At 39.3% G+C, this 21802-nt stretch overlaps 1 protein-coding gene across 1 annotated transcript in view; it reads left to right on the top strand.

Annotated features, from left to right (window-relative positions):
• The window catches only part of TOPBP1 (topoisomerase (DNA) II binding protein 1), a gene marked incomplete at its 5' end in the record, with an annotated part of 25140 nt that extends 3796 nt beyond the window's left edge, over positions 1 to 21344 (top strand). Inside the window, 22 exons of the mRNA XM_009081068.1 lie at positions 129 to 308; positions 1222 to 1391; positions 1888 to 2051; positions 3025 to 3272; positions 3569 to 3888; positions 4691 to 4863; positions 5811 to 6022; positions 7425 to 7714; positions 9437 to 9610; positions 10668 to 10777; positions 11965 to 12088; positions 12462 to 12611; positions 13114 to 13222; positions 13830 to 14019; positions 14837 to 15063; positions 16141 to 16304; positions 17211 to 17325; positions 17848 to 18011; positions 18891 to 19031; positions 20060 to 20149; positions 20582 to 20743; positions 21117 to 21344. Of these exons, the coding sequence (XP_009079316.1) occupies positions 129 to 308; positions 1222 to 1391; positions 1888 to 2051; positions 3025 to 3272; positions 3569 to 3888; positions 4691 to 4863; positions 5811 to 6022; positions 7425 to 7714; positions 9437 to 9610; positions 10668 to 10777; positions 11965 to 12088; positions 12462 to 12611; positions 13114 to 13222; positions 13830 to 14019; positions 14837 to 15063; positions 16141 to 16304; positions 17211 to 17325; positions 17848 to 18011; positions 18891 to 19031; positions 20060 to 20149; positions 20582 to 20743; positions 21117 to 21260 (3821 nt within the window). The remainder of the gene's footprint in view (positions 1 to 128; positions 309 to 1221; positions 1392 to 1887; positions 2052 to 3024; positions 3273 to 3568; positions 3889 to 4690; positions 4864 to 5810; positions 6023 to 7424; positions 7715 to 9436; positions 9611 to 10667; positions 10778 to 11964; positions 12089 to 12461; positions 12612 to 13113; positions 13223 to 13829; positions 14020 to 14836; positions 15064 to 16140; positions 16305 to 17210; positions 17326 to 17847; positions 18012 to 18890; positions 19032 to 20059; positions 20150 to 20581; positions 20744 to 21116) is intronic.
• Between the last annotated feature and the right edge of the window lie 458 nt (positions 21345 to 21802).

The raw sequence follows: 21802 nt of genomic DNA on the forward strand, positions 1-21802 counted from the left end.
TGTTAAAATCAGTTACTTGAATTTTTAAATTTCCTTAACATCCATCTATCTTTCAGCAATCACTGCTGGAAGCTTTAGCTTTTTAGTGATTGTGATTCTTTTTTTTAAATGTTGTTTGCATTTGAAAGGTCAGAAGTATGAATGTGCCAGAAAGTGGAACGTGCACTGTGTGTCCGTGCAGTGGTTTTCTGACAGCATTGAGAAGGGCTTCTGTCAGGATGAGACGATGTATAAAATAGAGGCTGGATCAAAGCTGAGTAATGCACCCAGTACATCAACACCTACAAATGACGCCAGCAAGCCCCATAGTGAGTAAGATGTTTTAAAACCTGTTAAAGTAAGGTAGGAAACACTTGTAATAAGGAGGAGGAACTGTTTAAGATTATTCAGGTGCTTGCTTTTGCAATGATGGTTTGGCAGTTTCGGTTTGAGATTCTGCTTAAGCTTAAAACACAACAGATTGCTTTTATGCACAGTGAATATTCCACCATGTGTAGACTTGAAACATGTGAATGGTTATGAAAAAAGTAAACCTGAATTATGTGTGTCATTGTCTGCTTAAGAGCCAGTGGTATATATCTCTAAGTCCTAAAAATGCATGACTGTTCATACATTTGCAGTTTAAAGCAAGTGTCTGTAATGAATTTAATCTTACATCAGGCTGGCGGCGGGGGGGGAATGCTGAATTTTAAGTTTTTATTGTTGTTCTATTGTTTTCTTCATATACTGGTTTTCACTTACTCCATGCTACTAACAGAAGGAAAGTTAGAAGTATTTTGTAAGCACATGTGGTAGCATGAAAGACACAGCCAGCTGTGTGTGCCCACCTGATTCCTACTCTCTTAAAGCACTAAGCCTTCTTGTTGATCTCTCTGCTACATGGAGTCCTGTTTATCTTTAAGAGTATTTCTAATGGGTGGGCACAAAATTGGAATAAAAGCTTTGAAAATCAGTCTCATTGGCTTCTATGTCATAGGTGTCATCCATTTGGGAATAAATAGGAGATGCATAAGCACTCTTGTTATTAAGACCATGCTCAGTCTGTGTGTAAATTAACCCCTTGTTTAAGGGTTATACTTACCTAGTATTGTTCATTCTTCAGAGTATACATTTCCTTATAGTGCAAAAAAAAAATAGTTATTTTCTGTTTTGTTTATTGAAGCAGCAGAGAGAGGTGAGCCAAAACTAATGCATCTCTTTTAATTTTAATTTTCTTTAAAGATCAAACCCTTTCGGACGTCAGCCACATTTCCAATATCAATTTGAGTGGTGTTAATGAAACTGCAAGTAGTTCTGCTATGAGCATCAGACTGGATCCTCTTCCTGATGAGCTGGAAAACTTGGACATGAGTTCTTTTCAAGCCCCTGAAGATTTGTTAGATGGGTGTCGAGTATGTTTAACAATGTATTCTGTGGAGTGTTCAGTCTTAACACTGTGACAGCAACTAGCTGGAAGCACTGGCAGTTGCTGCTTGAGGAAATTGTTGTATCCATGGTCAGCAACAAATACCATATGTATTTTGTGTCCACGTGCTGTAGCTTGCATGTGTGTCAACATGTGTGTGTATTTAATTGTGTTAAATATGTAGTATAACTTTAAAATCCTGTATTTATAGACATCTTTCTTTAAACAGTGTAGTGGATGGGTTCTAGAATTGTGTAGGGTTTTTTGTTTTAGGTTTTTTTGTTGCTGTACGACTTAGGCTGGGGGTTCATTCTCTTAGTGAACATTGAAGCTTTGCTAGATTAATTTGCAAAGATAAATGTATCCAATTAGTTTGTATTCTTTAGCAGTTAAAATATACTGCAATAACCTACTTTTATTTTTCTCTTCCTTTTTTTTGTAACATTTTTTAAGCCTTTTTTGTTGCTCTGTTCTCTTTGTAGATCTATCTGTGTGGCTTCGGTGGCAGGAAGTTGGACAAGATGCGAAGGCTTATTAATTGCGGTGGTGGTGTTCGATTTAATCAGCTCAATGAAGATGTTACCCATGTCATTTTGGGGGAAAATAATGATGAGCTGAAACACTTTTTGGACAAGACAGCTCACAGGTTATGATAGCTATGTTGCTTCAGGTCTACTTACACCTTGTTTTCTTTCTCCTGCCACCCCTCTGGGTTCCCCAGCACAGGATGGACACTGACCTGTTGGAGCGAGTCCAGAGGAGAGCCACCAAATTGATGAGAAGACTGAAGCACCTCTCCTATCAGGAAAGGTTGAGAGAATTGGGATTGTTCAGCCTGGAAAAGAGAAGGCTTTGGGATGGCCTAATTGCTGCCTTCCAGTACCTGAAGGGAGCCTATGAGAAAGATGGAGAGGGACTTTTTACAAGGGCGTGTAGTGACAAGACAAGGAAGGGGTGATGACTTTAAACTGAAACAGAGTAGATTTAGATTAGACATTAGGAAGAAATTCTTTACTGTGAGGGTGATGAGGCACTGGAACAGGTTGCCTAGAGAAGTTGTGGGTGACCCATCCCTGCAAGCGTTCAAGGCCAGGTTGGATGGGCACTTTACAATCTGGTGTAGTGAAGGGTGTTTGGAACTAGGAGTTTGGGCCTAGATGATATTTAAGATCCCTTCCAACCCAAACTATCCTATGATTCTTCAAAATCACATAGTTATTTGAAAATACTAAGTAGTTCTTACTCTAAATGAGAAGACTTACAGCTAGCGTTGCTAAGTACATCCTTGTGTGCTCTTCTGTACTGTACATTTGGGTAGCCATAAGTCACCTCAGTGAATAGAAAAGCAAGTGTTCTTGTTGGTAAAAAGGCATGATAACATGTACTTGTTAATAAATTGAGGAAGAATTTGGCAATCCATCAGTGGCAGATATTATTTGTGTTATAGAAAAGAAGCATGAAATACTAAAGTGGCCAAAGCTTGCTTAGCATTGGAGTTTGAAACTTCATGTGTATATGTGTGTATGTATTGGTATTTGTGGAATGAGAAAGAAGAGTCACAGGTCTGAACTTTGTTTGAACAGGTCTGAAACTTGTTTGTGTAACCCTTTATTTTGTAGGCCTCATGTGGTGACAGCAAAATGGTTGCTGGAGTCATTCCGTAAAGGTTATCTACAACCAGTGGAACAGTATATCCCTCCAAACTACCAGATCTTGGAGAACCCAATTTTGGAGCAACCTGGAATGAAGTCAATTCTTCCTAAAAATAACAGTTTCTTGAAGAAAGAAGCTGTGAACGTTACAAAGCACCAGAAAACTGCTGACGATGACTTCCTCGCTCAGTATATAAATAATGATTCTACATTAGGTATGTTCTAGGCTCAGCATAGCATAGAAGGTTTAACTACTTATGTTTAGCATTTGAGCTCTGCAGCATTTGTGTATTAAAAAGCCAATCACATCTACTATGTTAATTTCTACATTATGTTTTAGAAATCAAGTTTAGACAGGCCTATATAGAGCAGTTTTTAACTAAACCCTGTCTGAAAACAACAGAATACTGCCATTTTTTTCATGAAATTATTTTTAGTTGTCTTTTATGTTCTTGTCAAGCAATTGTTAGGCTTGGTTGGGTTTTTAAAATTTTTTTCTTTAACCTTTCAGATGAAGTAGCAAAACAAACATCCAGATCCTTCAGTGATGTTACTGACTTGTCTGTTCAAGGAGAGAATCAATCCTCTGTCTGTAACGGCTCTTTGGGAGAGCCTTCTGCACCAGCTGAAGGAGGTTTATTTGTCAGGAAGAGATTTCTTCTTTTGGGTTTTGGTGAAGAGGAAGAGTCCTGCATTGCAGATATTGTAAAGGAGCATGCTGGGAAAGTTCTGCCACTGCAAAGCAGAACCATTGCAGACTATGCTGTGGTACCTTTATTGGGGTGCACAGTGCAACCAACTGTTGGTGATGTTGTCACAAATACATGGCTGGTAAGGAGGTTATATTTTTTTCAGTTCCACAAAAAAATAGGTGTCTGTATTAGAAATTTGTCTTGTCAGAATGCAGTTATTAGTGGCTTAAATATAAATAAGGTACTGAGAGATTAGCCTCATTTCCTTTGAGTGTACTAAATGAAAGCCTGCTTTAAAGCCTGCATCTGCCTCTTATCTATTTCACTTCATTTGCTGCAGGATTGTTCAATAGGACTTCACTGTCATGACTCAAAGGCTTACAGGATCTCTGACAGCATTCTCTCTAAATGATGGATTGTAGAAGGAGCTAGTTGAATAATAATGATTTAATTTGATATCTTTACTTGTTTCATGCTTTTTATAGCTTTTTTAAAATCTGTGGCAGAAAAGCAAGTCAGCTTTGTAGTTTAAAGTCAAAAAATACTAACCATATTTTCCAGGAGTGGGCACATGATACAGACTACCTGCTGTCAGTATTTTTCAGTACTAGGTAACTTTCTGTGAAGAAAATCTATACAGATCCTCAGGTCATGCCTTGAGCTACTTTAAGGGAGCCTCCAGGTTTGGAAGTTTAGTAACTGAAAAGATTGAAGTGTATGTATGATATGCCTCAGTATGTCAAACGTGACAAAATTAAAATGGTCTAAAAATGAATTTGTCTGATTTAATAGGAAACACTTTGTCTCAGTTGTAATGTAATGGTGGAAGCAGGATTGCTTGTTGGTGTGTCTATAAATGCTGTTGTACAGTTGATGAAATACTGTTGGCTTCCTTGCTATTTGGTTTGTTTTGCATTTTTATCTCTTTCACCTTCTTTAAGATAACGTGTGTGGAACAGCGGCTCCTCTTGGATCCCCAGTCCAATCCACTTTTCACACCAGTCCCAGTAATGGAAGGAGCTACCCCCCTGGAATATTGTGTTCTTTCTTTTAGCCAGTTCACGGGTGCTGAGAGAGACTCTCTTGTTTATCTGGCTGGACTGCTAGGAGCCAGGTATGTCTTCTGTCATCATTTCTTCTTGTTCTGAGACAGCCAGTGTGCTGCCATTATGCATTTTGCTTCTCCTTATTAGAGTTACAGCTCTTTTATATTCTAATAATTTACAAAACCTAGTGCTGAAGTAATGAGACATGATTATGTAGTTCTTTTATTTTCCTGTCCTTTAAAGAAATTTAATCAGCATTCACACAGATTGATTTTTACCAGAATGTGCTCAGTCTTATATTTTCCAGTGACTGAATCTCAGTAAATTTTTGTTCTGCTCTAGAAGAGAGTATGAACAGTCAGGTTTTCAGGTGCCAGGCCTTCTGAGCTGCTCTTCAGTTGTCCAGGAGAGGACCATTGTTCTTCCTCTGCAGTACTGTCTGGTTCAGCCTCACAACAAGTTTCTTAGGAGCTGGGATGGTGAATTATTTGCTCTCAGTTCATCAGGATCTTTGAAAAATGTTAAGAAAAATGTGTTTAGTCATGACATGAGAAAACTGTGTACCTTAGAGTATCACTTGATCTGATTTGTAGTATGAACTAAATTCTTTGCTGATGAGCTCTCAGTCCAGACGCCTTCTTGAAAAAATTGTGTCCTTGAATAAAGAAAAACTAATATCAAAACTGTTTTTCATTTGGAAATTGTGCTTGTTGATTCCAAAAGGAAATCAAGCTAGTTCCATTAATCTTCCAGAAGAATGTGAGGCCCAGTGTGTGATTTGAAAATGGGATGTGTGAGGACTTCTTGAGTATGAGTGATGTTTTCCATACTGATAGAAGCCAAACATTACCTTTTTTTCTGCTTTAGATATAGGTTAGGCTGTAAGGTGCAAAGTGGCCTTAGATAATTCTGCTGGTTCTTTTTCTGTTGATTGAATGCATTTTATAATAGTATAAATGCGCCTTAGATTAATTTTGGTTATGGCTAAATGAATGTCTTACTCATCTAATTGTAGAGTCCAAGAATACTTTGTGCGGAAAGCCAACGCAAAAAAAGGAATGTTTGCCAGTACCCATCTCGTGCTGAGAGAACCAAATGGTTCCAAGTATGAAGCTGCAAAGAAGTGGAATTTGCCAGCAGTCACTGTAGCTTGGCTTTTGCAGTCTGCAAGAACAGGAAAGAGAGCAGATGAAAGCAAGTTCTTGGTTGAAAATCCAGAGGCTGAAGGTTAGTTCTTAGCAAGTTAGGGAATGTGATTTTGTCATTGTACTGTTTGTTCAGGATAAAGAAGGCAGGTATGATGAAATTTTTTTCCTAATAGCATCAAAGATTAGAGCTAAAGGATATTTTTCAAGTATTGTCATAGAATCATAGAATGGTTTGGGTTGGAAGACACCTTAAAGATCATCTAGTTCGAGCTCTCTGCCATAGGCAGGGTCACCTTCCCCTAGACCAGGTCACTCAGAGTGACCATATTTTCTGCTTTTTTTTTTTCCTGCTGTTCAGCTGTGATTGCAGAAACGACACTGTGATTGCAACAAGTCTGTTGGAGCTAGTGGAGTCTTGTGGTTATCGGTTGGGATTCAAGCTCAGTGTCTCACCTTTGTCCTTTTTGGCACGTGTGCTGCTCTGTGGATTGCATGGGAATTGACCATAGATCCAGTTTAGGACTTCCTACTTGCTAGTCTGCAATGACATGATGCCCCTCTCTTCAGTCCTTCGTGCCTGCCTCATCTTCTGATGCTTCTGCTCCTTTTCCAGTTATTTCACACCTTTTATTTGGCAATATTTCTTCCATATTAAGAAGCGGAATACAGTGATTTAATACTGAATGTTAGCAGACCTGTTTTAAAAGTGCCCTTGTGAATTAATTATTTGGATCACTAAGAGGACAGAAGCTATGTTGTTGGCATAGGCACATCTTATCTGTGTATTGCATTTTTAAGGAAAAAAAATGTTGGGGGCATGGGAAATGAGCTGTAAAATGCAAAAGCAAATCTTGCACTAAATCTCTTTGAGCTATAAAGGTGATGAGTCATGCTTGTCTAGAAGCATTCATGATGGATAAGCTTTAATGACTTTTTCCTGGCTAAATCTTGGTCCTGTTAGTCCAAAGGCGTGAGGGACTGAAAGCGTACATAGTGTCCTAAAGCAGTGTGATTCATCAGAGTTGTGAATTCGAAAGGAATTTTATGTTACGTGGGAAGTAAGGAGCCAGGGAGGAGGAGTTAAAGACCTTTAGTGTTGAAAGGAAAGGATGTGTTTGGTATTGCATGTTTTTTCTTGGGTTTGTGTTTTGAGAATTACACATACATAAGCTACACAGGTGTGTGTGGAACTGCAAACATTGTGGGTGGATCAAGAGTTGCTCACTCTTTTTCAGACACTAAGGGTCAAGCTCAGTAACTCCCTAATAGAAACTATTGGTTAACTGGAAGAGACAAATAAGATGACAACTTTTAAAATGTAATCATCCCTTTAGAGCATTTATTGTGGGGGATATGAATTATTGTTTTAGGGAAAGCAAGGTCAGGTGAACTTCTTGTTGTTTAAATAAAAGTATATGTGAGATATGTGTTCAAAAGAAAAATCAGTTTGCTTCCTTATGTTTTCTTTGTTTCTTCTAAAGATACGGAGTTTTCCATTACTCAGCTTAGCAAGACACCAGCAACTGCTAAAACTCCTGATTCAGAGCAGCCTACTTACCTTCTTGAAGCTGGAAAAAAACCTGCTGTGACCCCACTTGATATCAACAGGTTCCAGAGCAAAGCTTTCCAGGCTGTAATCTCTCATCATATTGGGAAGACATCCCCCCTTGCACAGGGGGGACAGCTACAGAAAGAACCGTCTTTACATCTTGACACACCATCAAAATTTCTCTCCAAAGACAAGTTGTTCAAGCCATCTTTTGATGTAAAGGTGATTGTCTCTGCAAGTTTTTTATTCTGTAGAGCCAGTACTGTTAAAGATGTGCATAAACTTAAAAGCAGCGCAGAAAGCCCACTCATTTTTATATTGTTCACTTCCAGACTTTCCCTTTTGAGTAAAGCCAGGAAAACTTTCTCCATTTGTTTGTATAGTTCAGGTTAATGACCTGTGGACTAAATTTATTGGCTAGTAGGTGCTGTAATGTCCTTAAGAAAGCTCCTTTGTGCTTATCACATCATATGCTTGTGTGTCCTACACCTCACACAGTACACAGTCTGTTATTTACATCTAAAGACTGTGAAGTGTAACAAGGCAGCTTATAATTGCTCCAGGTGTTTGGTAAAAAAAAGTTATTTCTTGTTGTGTGATGGAATGCTACTTTGATGACATGTTTTAATGTAAGACCCTTATAGCAATTACAGAACTGTTATTGCAAATTGAAAAATGTGTTGGGGTTTTGGGTCCAATGTCTCTTTCTGAAAGTCACAGAAGCTAGCAAAACCAGGAAAGAACCCCAAAACCCTGGCACATAGGGGAGTGTCTGTGCTGGAATAGCTCTTGAATGACTCACGTGTGCTTTGGAAGGCTTCAGGTTTGTTTTTCACTTTCAAGGCCTTAACTGAAAGATCAATGCAGTGAATTCCTGCAAAGTTGTTAGATTTAGGGGGGGCGTTGTTTGTGGGTGGGCTGTTGTGTATTTTTGTGATTTCCTGGGGTTTTTTTCAATCACTCTGCCCACAATAGGACAAAATATGTATTACAAACCCAGAAGAATCCAGTGAAGGCTCCAGGGAGACCTTTTGGCAGCCTTCTAGTACTTAAAGGGGACCTACAGGAGAGATAGGGAGGGACTCTTGATCAGGGAGTGTAGCAATAGGACAAAGGGTAATGGCTTTAAACTGAAAGAGGATTGATTTAGACCAGAGGTTAGGAAGTATTTCTGGACTGTGGGGCTGGTGAGGCACTGCAACTGGTTGCCAGAGAAGCTCTGACCAGCCCCATTCCTGGCAGTGTTCAAGGCCAAGTTGGATCGAGCTGGAAGCAACCTGGTCTAGTGGAAGATGTCCCTGCCTGTGGCAGTGGGAGCTGGAAGTAGGTGATACACTATTAGGTTCCTTTCAACCCAAACTATTCTGTGAGTGAGTGACTCTGTGATTCAGTTGCTACTCGGCTTTTCAAAAATCTTAGTAGTTCACCACTTCAATAATTTTCAAAAGCAAGATGTTCCAGACCAAAATTCCCCTCTTTTTTTAAAAAAAAAGGACAGTTTGAACTGGCCTTTTAAAGGTGCAGACAGAATCACATACTCATATGCAACTCTTGTAGGATGAGGTGTTGGTAAATGAAAGTAATTGGTTTGGGTTAGGAATACCTGGGTTTGGCCACTGGCTTTTTCATTAAGGGCAGTTTTCAGTGATGGCAGTGAAAAGAGATTAAAAATCTGTTATCTTCTTGTTTTGCTTATCCAGACTCTTAAAGTTGGGATTGTCTTGTACTGCTTTTGTGCTACAAAATTCCTTTGGTGCTACAATTCCTTTGGTGCTACAGTTCCTTTGGTAGCTGCTACTGCAGCACTCTGTCCTGGTTTAGGAGTATGAAGTCTTACTACAGAATCTATTTGTGAAACTTGCACTTTGAGTGAGAATTTTGTAAGGTGTTCATGAAAGTCAGTCAGTGTCTTTTTTTTTTTTTTTTTTCCTTTTTTTTTTGTAGGATGCTCTGGCAGCTTTGGAAACTCCAAGAGGTCCTGATCAAAAAACCAGGAAACCGAGCACACCTCTCTCTGAAGTCATCGGCAGAAACTTGAAACTGGCACTGGCAAACAGCACAAGGCACACAGCAGCTCTGACTGCCAGCCCTCAGCTGGCTGCTGCACAGCCAGAAGTGGTAGGAAATTTGGGGGTTTAATTTGTAGAGTATAGATTTAATTAAGAAAATAGCTTATTTTTTGTGATTTAAGTTACAAAGGAGTTGGTGAACTGTTTGTTATTTGTGATGTGTTTGCGTAAAAATGATTATGCATTCTTCAGTGACAGTTAAAGGAAGATAAGATAGAAGAATTTCTTCATGGAAGGCAAAGAATTTTAGAAACCTTTTTCTACACTACTTTCTGGAATATTAAGTAGTTGCTAAGTAACATGGCATATAAATATATACCAATTTAGACTTAGTAGTATTGGAATGAGATGATTTCATCGCACTTAAGAAATTCCTGAGCTCCAGCTGAACAGGGTTAGATATTTTGTCTTGGACTAAAGTTAGGAGTTCTTTTTTAATGCATTTGTCTGTCCCTGTCTCCCTCTGCAAGTTGCTGCTCTTGTATTCTCTAGGAGGCACAAGATGTGATCAGTTGCTTCCTTCTTATAAAGACATAGGTTATTCTTTCTTGTCGTCACCTTGCCTCTTCAGTCTAATCTGCCCTAGTGAGGGAAAACAAGATGTAGGAGGAAAGGGAGTATTTGTGTATTGCTTACCATGATAGTACACTGTTTACTGTAGAGGAGGGGCAGGAAAGCTATTGTCCTTCAGAAAGGAAAGGCTGCCACTTCTTATTTTGTAGCTGCTTATTCTTACTTTTCTCACTCCAGCACAGTGAAATAGTTCAGTGGTATCAGGTTTGATGATTTGCCTAGGTTTGATAATTCCCTAATTTCAGTGTTCAGGAAGTGTTCAGTCTGTGATGAAAGGAGCAGAATCTAGTTCCAGAGAGACTGGCTGAAAGTGAGTCTTTTTTCTTGGGATTCCTAGTGTATGGTATGACAGTAATGCTTGGGTTTGACCAAGGAATTTGGGAGCAGCAGAAATACAGGAAGTGTGTTTATCTTACCTTTGTTGTTATTGTTTATTTTACTGCACGCTACACTAAATATTGAAGTATTTTTGTTACTGATACAGAAACCTTCCAACTGTGACTCTCCTGTTTTTGTTCCTGCTGCTTGACCAGGAAGAAGAGCCCAAGCCTCTAGCTGATGTTGTTATCTATGTTAGTAAAAAACTTAGTAAGAAGCAAAGTGAACTGAACGCAGTAGCAGTTTCTCTTGGAGCAGACTACAGGTATCAACCCATACAAATAGCTTCTGAGCTTCTGCATTGATGTACCTTCTAGTGGATATAAGTCCTTGCATTTTAATATGCCTTTTGGTGTAGCTAAACATTAGATTTCACTATCTTAAACAATAAGTCCATCTGCTTCTAATGTGAAATAAGGCCATCTTTCCTTGCCATATCCCCATTTTCTTGTGTTCTTGATAAGGCTGCCTTGGAAAGACTGTTTGTCCTGAAGTCTTCCTGAATTGCAGAATATTTTTCTTTTTCTTCTTCATATTTAAGGAAGTTTAGCTTTCGGATGGTTTAACATTTGCTTTGTATTTTACATTTTGAATGTGATGTGAATTTGTTTGTGTTTCTTCCTGGCTCAAAACGAATTATTTGTTAGAAACTAAGCATGGCTATGTCAGTGTTCTTTGAAAAACTTTGGAAAAACAGGTTGTCATGAAGAGAAACTGTAAACTAACATTTGTGATTTAAGACAGAATTCTGCTTCACTAAATCTGATTTATGTGTTTTATGACTGACTTCTATAATAAGTGTTGCTATTCATGGTGTGGAGGAAGTTGCCCTTGTGTTTAGTAGTAGCTTAGAAATGCTGAAGATGCTTGCAGTAGATAGCAAATACTAGTCTTTCTCAGTTTAAATGTAGGAATGTTAAATGTTAAAATTCTGCGTTTTATTTTGAGCTTCAAGGATCAGCACAGCTCAGTGGGACAACAAAAAAAGCTCTCATCCTGTGTCACATTCTTTTCAGAAACTGATTTAAAACTCCACTTAAATAAAAACAAAAACGGAAGCAAAACCTCTCCTCTTCCATATGTTTAGCAGATTCAGTTTCATGAATTAAATTTTCACCATCCCTGGAGGTTTGCAGGATGAGACTGGATGTGGCACTTAGTGCCATGGTCTAGTAACAACGGTAGGGTTGGACCTGATGATCTTTGAGGTCTCTTCCAACCCAGTTGATTCTATGATTTATTTCAGGAAGGCTTTCAAAAAGACATTGAAGTGTTCTGTCATGAAACTGAATGCTGTTTTTTCTGGCAAAGAAATTTGGTTTATTGGGATAACAAAATAGGCAGAACCATATATGAACAGGAATAAGGGACAGGACAATTTCTAAGCTGAATTTCTGATGCTTTTTAGGTAGAAATTGTATCTTCAGATTGTATTTTTTTTTTCTTTTCTAGATGGTTCTTTGATGAAACAGTAACACACTTCATCTACAAGGGAGGACAGAATGACAGCAATAAGGAGTACAAATCTGTTAAAGAACGGGGTGTACATATTGTTTCAGAACATTGGCTTTTGGAGGTATGAAGCTTGTTTTGTTCCCTTTTTAAAGGTGAAGGGAAGTTTAGGCTTAAAACAAGTTATATGGCTGTGGATTTTCTGTTTGCTTTTATACTGAGCATGTATAGGCCTGATGTTTTGCATCCTGCTTTGAGTTAATAGTCATCTGTTTACACTGATGTACTTTTACCTTGTTCTCCAAGGAGGAGGAGAAAATAAATTCTCTTCCACTGAGCACTTCTGCTGCATGTTTCCCAGACTGACAGTCACCTTTTTCCCCTGTGTAAAGTATTTCTTTTGGCAGCGTTTTTATTGTACTTTTCCTATGTTTAGGTATAAATTTTTTATCTCAATCAGTTCCTCATCTTTCTTTTGTTAACTGATGATCTTACAGAGTGCCCAAGAACACAAACGGCTTCCTGAATCTCTCTTTCCTCACACTTACAATCCCAAAATGAGCCTGGACATCAGTGCAATGCAAGATGTCACGCTCTCCTCCTCCAGTAAACTTCTGTCAACTGGAAAACCAGCAGAGGAAAACGAGGTATGGTGTATGATAGGGATTCGTGTTCTATGAAGTGATTTGGGTTTAGTAAATAGTTATATTAACATATTAATTGAAAAGTTGATGCTTATTCGGCAATGTCCCAAATCAGGTTTGGCTGGTGATTCATAGTGGCTCTTGCAGATGTTCCTTAAGGTTTTTCTGCATTCGTAATATTCCTTTTCTGGGGTGATGGAGGGAAACACAGGCATTTCAGGATTTGCTTTTTCCATTTGAAATGACATAGGTCCAAGTCTTTGCCTCCTCTTGTATGTGATGAGATCTAAGGTGTGAACTTGCCATAGCAGACATCTAGACTGCAGAATAGGTGTTGTCACTGATGCTACTGTTCACTGTTCCTACTGTCATTGCAGTAGCAGAAGGCTGGATTTACTCTAAGGCAAGATTAACAATCCTCAGAATTTGTACTAAAGTGTTGGACATGGTTAAAAAGCAAAAAACTTTGGTGTTTGAGAAATCTACTTGTCTTCATTGGCTTTAGATTATTCCAGTGGACGAGGATGATGCTGAAGATGATGTAACTATTGACCAAATAAAGGAAAGAGTCTCTACAGGGGAAGAACAAAGTGTAACCAGTGAATCCAAAGGAGGTAAATGTAAATCGCCATTTTCAGAGTATGTATGAACATCAAACTCTAATATAAGCCTTTTGCAGTTTCGGGGGCTGAATGTTAACATCTGGAAGCTTTAGGTAACGTGTTTTTATACAGGTCAAGTACAGCTAGCCCTTATTGGTGCTGGATGCAAGGAAAGGGATTTCCTCTCTGTTTTAAAGACCTTGACAGCCCAGAAGAAAATCATGATCATCCACTATAAATTACTATATTGTTGCTTCTTTGTTTTCAAAACCCTGAAGTTCATCCTTAACATGACAAATTGCTGTTTTCGAGTATGTATTTTTTAATGTGGATGTGTTACGGGAGTGTTGTAGATCTAAGTTAGATCAGCAGACAAATTCAGAAGTGAACCAAATGCAGATTTCTCTTTGTGTCTAAGAACAGGTGACTTGGGGCATGAATAGTTTGCCTAGATATTTTTTTGCAGTTTTTTCCTCTCCTTAATTTGTCGCCTTTGTCCTGGTACAGGGGGGAAGATGTCTGGAATTTCAGTTTTCACTGAAGCACTGAACTGTAGTTAGATTGTAGTAAGTGAAAAGAGAACAGCTGTGATCTTACGAGTTTATTTCCTTCCTTTAAGTTCTAACCCAAGCACTAGAAATGAGAGAGAACTTCCAAAGGCAGCTGCAGGAGATCATGTCTGCCACATCGCTAGAGAAACCACGAGGGCAGAGATCCCTTTCAAGGAGCAGTTTTGATGGGTCCCCAGCCACTCCTGATAGTGCACGGTCCGTGCGAAACGGTCGCAGTAGGCTCTTGGAAGCTCTAAGGTATTGATTTGTGTTTCAGAGTACCTTATTTTGTCCTCCCTGCACATATTTAGACATTCATTGAAACATGAGTAAGTCTCCAGGGTTTTCAGATGTATTGTCTGTCTCTACTGATGTCCTTGAGTTGATTCACTTGCAATTCAGAATGCTAGATAAAGTCAGAATGTTGTCTTAATCCAAAGGGGTTGTTTGTTTGTTTTCTTTTTACTCAAAGTCAGAGACTAGTATGATTGCCTTTTAGTTCGAGTTGAATTATGCCAACTGGTTTATTTTCTTTCTCTTCAGATTATTTAATGTTCTTACAGATTTTGAAGAAAGCAGTGCTGCAGTTTTTCAGCATGTAGGTCATATGCAAGTAGTAGCTGTTCCTACAAAGGTCCTCTCTGAATGTTTCTTCTCCTTCATTTTTCTTTTCTATCAACACAAAGAGTAGGATTTGAACTCTATTGGTGCTGAGGTACAGTAGGAAAGTAATGGAAGCCTTGCAAAATTATTCATTTAGCTTGGTGTTTATTTGCAAATTAATAGGCTCAGTAAAGAGTAGGGTACACTGATTTTGGAATAACTTATCAATATGCACATAATAAAAGCATCTACTGATGTGTTCGTGTGCCTTTTTTGAGCTCTGCCAACACTTGGGTTCACAAAGCCAAGGTGCCAGAGTAGCTTTTATGCTGAAATTCCCCCATGCCAGCCATGCTTTGTAATAATGAGGTCACTTGGATGCTACAGTTGATGTGATCACTACCACATTGCCTTCTAGAATGGCAGTCTTTTGTAAAATGAATATTTAAGGTGTCTGTGCTTTCTTCCTTAGGCAATCCCGTCAGGCACTCGGAGATATAAACACAGAGCCATCCCAGAGTGAGCAGATCATCTGGGACGATCCTACAGCGAGGGAGGAGAGAGCAAAACTTGTCAGCAACTTTCAGTGGCCTAATAGTCCTTCCCAGTACACTGACCAAGCTCAGAGTAATGCCAGTAAGAACATGGAGGAGTCTGCCCTCAAAGGATCTATACCTGATGCAGAGATCGCTGCTATAGGTAAAACCAGACGTGCAATATCTTTGTTCTTTGTCACAGCATCCACTTGATCTTTAGGACTTTTAAAATACAGTAGTGTTTGAATTCTACTTAAAAAAAAAGAAGTGAACATTGTTGGCATTTCTCAAATGCCAAAAATACAGTTTTATGTCTTTGAGCTCTGTTATGTGTTGCTGTTTTTTAAAGAGAAGGTTTCCTATCCATTCGTGGTCAAACACCAAGGCAGTGCTTGTCTAAAGATAGACTGCTGTGGTTCCAAAAAAACAACTTGGAAGACTTCATAAAATCTTCCAAGTTTGGTTTCTTTTGGGTTTTTTTGGAGCCACAGCTGGTTTCCAGGTAGGTATAGTGGAATTCAGATGGGAACACCTGTAGCAAAATCTTTTTAACTGTAGTGGAGATATTCATAGGTGAAGAATGGGACTATAGGAAGATAACTCTTGGGCCCAAAACACGTGTGGAGTTGCTGATGGACATGCCTGGCTCAGGATTCTGTGAAGATACTCTATTTATACCCCCTGTTCTTCTTCAAGTCTTAAGCCTACTGCTAGGATTAAGGAAGCAATGTACCTTTTCTGCCAAAACCATATGTTTTTTCATCTGTTTTTGTTTTCTTCCTGTTCTGAGAGAGCGGAATCCTTCATTTCTCTCTGCTCACTGCCTCCCTCCTGCCACCCACTCCTCCCTTCCGTCTACTTGTAGAGTTTCTGCTTGTGGCAACAGTCTTCCTGAAAACTGACCCTGTTCTAGAGGAGGCTGAAGATTACCTAAATGCATTGAATTGATTTTTGGTTCAACCAAGTCGGTGCAGTTTAGTCAAAGAAATTAGGTCATTTGAGGGTGTGGGGTTTTTTTCAAAGCAAGGCGTCCAGGGATGTGAAGCTGCAGTATTGCAGTTGGTGGTTTGTGGTATATAAGGCTTGTGGTATATCGTGGTATAAGGAAGAGCATCTTTGAAATGCAGCTGTACATGTTGTAGCAGTAGTTGTGGGGTTTTCTATTTACTTTTGTTTTTTACTTTATCCATAATTATATTCTGCTAAAGACAAGTCATGCAGCAATGCTTTACTTTCACAGCTGTCCCTGTGGCTGGAGATGGAGATGTGATTGAAAATTTAAAGAATCCTGTATGTAGAGATCCTGAAACACCAATTAAAGACAACTTGATCCCTACTCCACAGGCCCCCAGCATTGCTTTCCCACTGGCTAACCCTCCTGTGGCCCCAGAGCCCAAAGAAAAGGTTTGTTACATTTATGAGGATTTGGGTTCTGAGAGATGTAGCGACACTTTCAGAAATTTTGAACTTGATGATAAATATAAAACAGGTGAATATCTGCATTTAAAATCTTGAGGTGGATTACTTTTGTGCAGTTCTATTTCTTTTTGCCCCTTTCCTTTGGGCAAATAATGTTTGCTCAAATAAATAAAGCTTGTTTGTTCAGACAAGTAAAGCTTTTTGACTTGTTAGTTCATGCTGGAACGCTAAGGTAGGCTTTGGAGTTTAGAGTTACTGTGCCTAATACTTGGAACATCTCCAGGTGTGTGATGGAAACAAGCTTAGGCCTTTGTTTCCTGGTGATATCTAAAATTTTATGTTTAGTTACAAATGGAAAATGATTTTTCTGCCAAAAACCTGGTTTAAAATTCTACTACTTTATAGCAAACTTGGAAGGGGGAAGGAAAATGAGGTTAGTCTTTTGCCTGCAGTGTATCACTTGATGCTCAAACTTTCAGCAGCTCTGTGCCTTCCGAGGCATAATGTGTCACTTCAGCAAAGAAGCTGTGCTGGAAAGGCCCTCAAAGTTAGAAACAGTCTGAATGAATGAGGCAGTGTGATAGATCAGTGCTGATTTCTTCATGTGTTCAACCTGGCACTGAACAGATATGAATGAAGGATTAGTTTTTGTGACAGATTGGTTCAGCTGTGCCCAGAAGAAAGGGGGTACCACGAGGATGTTCAATGAGAAGCCTAAGGATGATTTGATAAGATCCAAGCTTTTCTGTCAAGTGATTGACAGGTTTGGTTCTGCTTTTCCCAGCTAAAAGAAAACAATATAAAAATAACCCAGAATGTTTGGCACAAAAATAATCAGCTGTCAACCTAATCATTCTGTCATATTTTCAAAATCTGTTACTGTATTTCTAGGCTGTTACAGAAGATGAGAAGGCTGATGAAGAACCAGAAAAACATCGCAAATTTCAGCTGTCTTCTCTTAATCCTCAAGAAAGATTTGATTACTGCCATCTGATTGAGGAATTAGGTACCAGATATTTGTGAAATGCAAAGAATAGTATGTGTCTGTATGTGTCTGCTCAGCTGTGGCTCGTTGGGGAAAAGAAAGGGCTTCTGTTAGTGACTCATCAGATTTGAGGCTCAAATTTATGTCTCTCTGTGCTTGTGAGCGATTCCTTGAATATAGTATTATTATTATGGAGCGATCAGCTTTGCCATAAAACAGCAATGGTTTTGTCTTCTGGCAGTTCTCTTCTAGCTGTCTCCACAAGAGCCTCATTCTTTACTGTTGGGAGTGCCCAGGATCTGCTTGTCCTCTGGTGTCTCTCATTCCTGTCTGTGTTGCAGTGGCACTGGACAGAGCCCCTCTTTCCTGGCTGCTTCTCCTTCCTTGCCAGCTCCTGCCCACATCATTTCAATGATAATACTTGCAGTGTAAATTTGAATATATTTTTATCTGAATCCAAATAGTTATCACTTTGAGTTGATGCTTTCTGTGGTACAGCATGACCCTTAGATAATTTGAATTAAATTCTTTCCTCAATTCAAGGTGGAACAGTACTTGAGAAACAGTACTTTGATCCAAGTTGCACACACATTGTTGTGGGACATCCTCTTCGAAATGAAAAGTTCCTGGCTTCCATGGCAGCTGGAAAGTGGGTGCTTCATCGTTCCTACTTGGAGGCATGTAGAGGAGCTGGCTGCTTTGTTCAGGCATGTGACCCTAGTGTTGAGACATTAGTATGCATTTATTTTTGTTTTGCACTGGTAGGAAAAGACAACCTCTCAAAACCAGTTAGCAATTTAGGGTGCCTGAGCCTTGGGAATTTTACAGAATCCAAAGTCTGAGGAGTTTCTGGCCAGCTTTTCATGAAAACTGGTCTTGGACCAAACTCCTGATATAAGATAAATGAAATACCTATACTTTTTATAGTTGCTTCTGAAAATTGAATCTTTAAGTATCTTTTGGTAAATTCTCACTGGTATCAGCTAAATTTACATGGATCTTGTTACACCAGGAATTAAATCTTGATCCTTTCAATAAATGGCCATATATTAGTTTTAAATAACCTGACTCTATACCGAGGTACATAAACATTTTTGAACACTCTCTTCCCATTCCTCACCTCCCTAACTAAATTTTGCAGTTCTCCTGGGCTAAGCAGTTCTTTTATGTTGCCCAGGCTAACTTTAACATAGTGACTGTGGACTGTTCATATCTTTATTTAGCAGAATCAACTTCAGAAGAAAGACACTGTAGAAATACAGAGTCAGTGGTGTCCAGAGTACTGAGTTGCTTTGCCCTGCTGTTGAATTCCATTGTAGATAACTGCAAGAGGAATCTCATGTTTGTGACTTAATGTCACAGAAAACCTGAGCTGATTTAGATACTTATGTGCAATTAAGAGCCATATCTCTAATTTTACCTAGAGATGTTTTAGCCGAGTAAAATCCATATGTGTGGCTGGAGTGAGATGGGATTCATTCTGGGTTTTGGTTTTTTTTTCTGTTTGGTGTGTTTTTTAAAAGTTTATTTTTCTGCTGGTAAAGTTGGCAGGACTGCTTTGTAATTGAAGCTTATGGTTGTTCCAGGAAGAAGATTATGAGTGGGGAAGTAATTCTGTACTTAATGTTTTGCCTGGAATCAATGTGAACCAGAAGAAACTAGCTCTGGCAGCCATGAGGTGGAGGAAAAAGATTCATAAGGGGAGACAAGAAACAGGAATTGTTGAGGTATATAGACACTGCTGTAATGTAAGTTGGATAGTGTGGGTGGATGATGGGACAGGGATTGTCACCAAGAAACTTGGAAACTTAACTGGCGGGGTAAGGTAGCCTGTCCTGTTATCAAGAACAAAATGTCTTAGCTGGACATATTCTAGTTAAGCAATTTTGGTTTTTTAGAAAAAACTTTCTATGCTGGTATATTTTAAGTCTTAATTGCCTCCTGGACTGCTGTTCATGTTTTTCACAGCTGGAATGTGACTATTTATGTGTGTAGATGTTCCTCAGTCAGGAGGATGATGTTTATGCTTTAGAGCTCTGACTGGAGAGCTCACCTAACTCAGCTTTACTAGGAGACCACAACTAGTACTGGTACCTAGAGCACATTCCATGATTTTTGCAGTGCAAGTTCCATAGTTTTTCAGTGACGTTTATGGAACTGACACTTGAACTCCCCAAAGCCTTGTAATTCTTCTCTCAAATCAGGCATTGCGGTTGAGTATTCATTGAAAGGTGATGTTTCAGTTAAATCGGGATAAATCTTGACTTGGGTGTGTTTTACAGTAACCTTTTTAAAACCAAATGCTTGTAACAAACCCTCTGTACCCTTTGCCTACTTGGAAACCACAGTGAATGCTTGTAGGAGGCAACCAGGTGGCCCTCGATGCTGTTACTGTAACTAACTGCATGGTGGGATACAGAGGGTAATGTTGTTTCCAAGTAGCTGTTCTTTTTGCAAGATGAGTTTGTATAAATGGGTGTCTGATGTTCTGGAAATCATACTCATTCCCAAGGGTCTTTTCATAGATTGGTGTACAGGCATGTGGGCTTAGTGGTAGCTGGTTGCCTGTGTGGGGTTGGCCCAGTAGCTGTATGTTCTGTGGATTTTTTTTCTGGCATTCACACTTAAAGACAGAACTAGGTGAGCGCAAGTCCTTATTTTATGGATATTCTCAAAAGGGGAAATTATAGATCCATTTGGTCTTTTTGTATTTTTTCAGTACCAGCATACTTTGACTAAATTGTCTTTTCTCTAGGGAGCTTTCAGTGGCTGGAAAGTGATCCTGAACGTGGATCAAACCAAGGAGGCAGGATTCAGGCGCCTTCTTCAGTCAGGAGGAGCAAAAGTATGTTGTTGTTTGGGAAAAAAAAAGAAATATACTTATGTTTCTTTAATTTTACTTTCCGTTAAACTCTATGCTGGGTATTTTTCATGTGAGTAAAAGGTCTTAACAAAACTGGTTACACAGGAAAGCTGAGACATGGTCAGAAGGTGGGAGGAAAAAAGCTATGTCTTCATTTTGCAAGTAGTCAGGCAGAGCAGCTTGTCTGAGCTCACACAAGCTAATGGGAATTGAGGATAGAATTTCTGTGTCCTGCTGTGATGAGAAGGATCACCCTTCTGGAAGAGTATGTGATGGTACAGAATGCAGCTGTAAATGGTATTTTATTTCCCCTAGTTAATCTGATGAGTGAAACGAAAGGTCATGAGCTGGATTTGTCTTGGGGAAGAAACACAAAACTAAACTAGTTTTTTGTCTGTCATGTTTTGTCTGTAGGTGTTTTCTGGCCATTCTGCATCTTTCTTTAAAGAAGCAACTCATCTCTTTGCTGACTTCAGTAAGCTGAAGCCTGATGACACCAGGGTTAATGTAGCAGAGGCAGCAGCCCAAGGAGTGAACTGCCTGAAACCAGAGTACATCGCTGACTACCTCATCCAGGTGTGCATGGCTGAGAGCCCTCTCAGGGGTGCTCCCACCTACCTCACAGGCCACGGGGCAGGCCCCTCACCTCCCACAGCCCCAGCCACCCCAAGGGACTGCTGCTCTGCAGTCATGTGCTTCCTTTGCCAGGAATTGTGGCCACAAACTGTCTATGCTGCATGTTTTGATCTGTGGGCTCAAATTTAACTGCTGTCACATGACTTGTTCTGGTGCTGGCAGTGGGGTCTGGTGCAGAGTAGGGAGCTGCTCACAAAATGTATTCAAAATGTAGGTGTGCAATGCTTGTTTTGTTATTCCCAGTTTTAGACAACTAATGAGCTGTTTCTTTCTTTTTGAGCTAACCCACTCAGTTTTTCTTTCTCTGTTGAAGGATCCACCTCCCCCAATGGAGTCTTACTGCCTGCCAGAAGCTGAGTCTTCCCTTCAGAATAACACAGAACTTGGAGCTGGATTATCCCAGAAAAGAAAAGCACTGGGAGAAACGAGCGGAGTCAAGCGATCCAGAATACACTGAGCAAATTACCTCTTTCTAATTTGTACAGTTTTTAATTTGTATTTATATTTTTTCATTCTCACCAGAAGAATTAAAAGCTTTGAGTTGCACTTCTAATTTGTCCTGAGATTAAAATAACTTTACAGTAATACCCATAGGAAAGATTACTTCGGTTACCAGTAGCATCTAAAAATAAGGCAAGAACTCATCCAAAAAATATTTTGTCTCCAAAATCTCCAAACTGTCCCACTAGTGATTTTGTTTGGAGACACCACTGTAGTTAAGAAATACTTTGTAAGATGTTTATGACATCTTTTATCTGTATACTGTGGGGGAAATACCAGTTGATAGTAATTCTGTTGCATTTCCATACAGTAATGGACTTAGATTTTACATTAATCTTTCCTTTTTTTATTGAAGGGGAAAAGGGAAACTGAACAAAAAGAACTGGTTTGTAAATTTTTATACTAATAGAGCGTGTAATAAATTATTTCTATAACTCAGAGGTGCTGTTGAGGTGGTGCCATCCTAAGTGCTAATGAATCTGCTCAGCAAACATAGAA

The sequence above is a fragment of the Acanthisitta chloris genome, unplaced genomic scaffold, assembly GCF_000695815.1.
Source record: "Acanthisitta chloris isolate BGI_N310 unplaced genomic scaffold, ASM69581v1 scaffold5488, whole genome shotgun sequence".
Lineage (NCBI taxonomy): Eukaryota > Metazoa > Chordata > Aves > Passeriformes > Acanthisittidae > Acanthisitta > Acanthisitta chloris.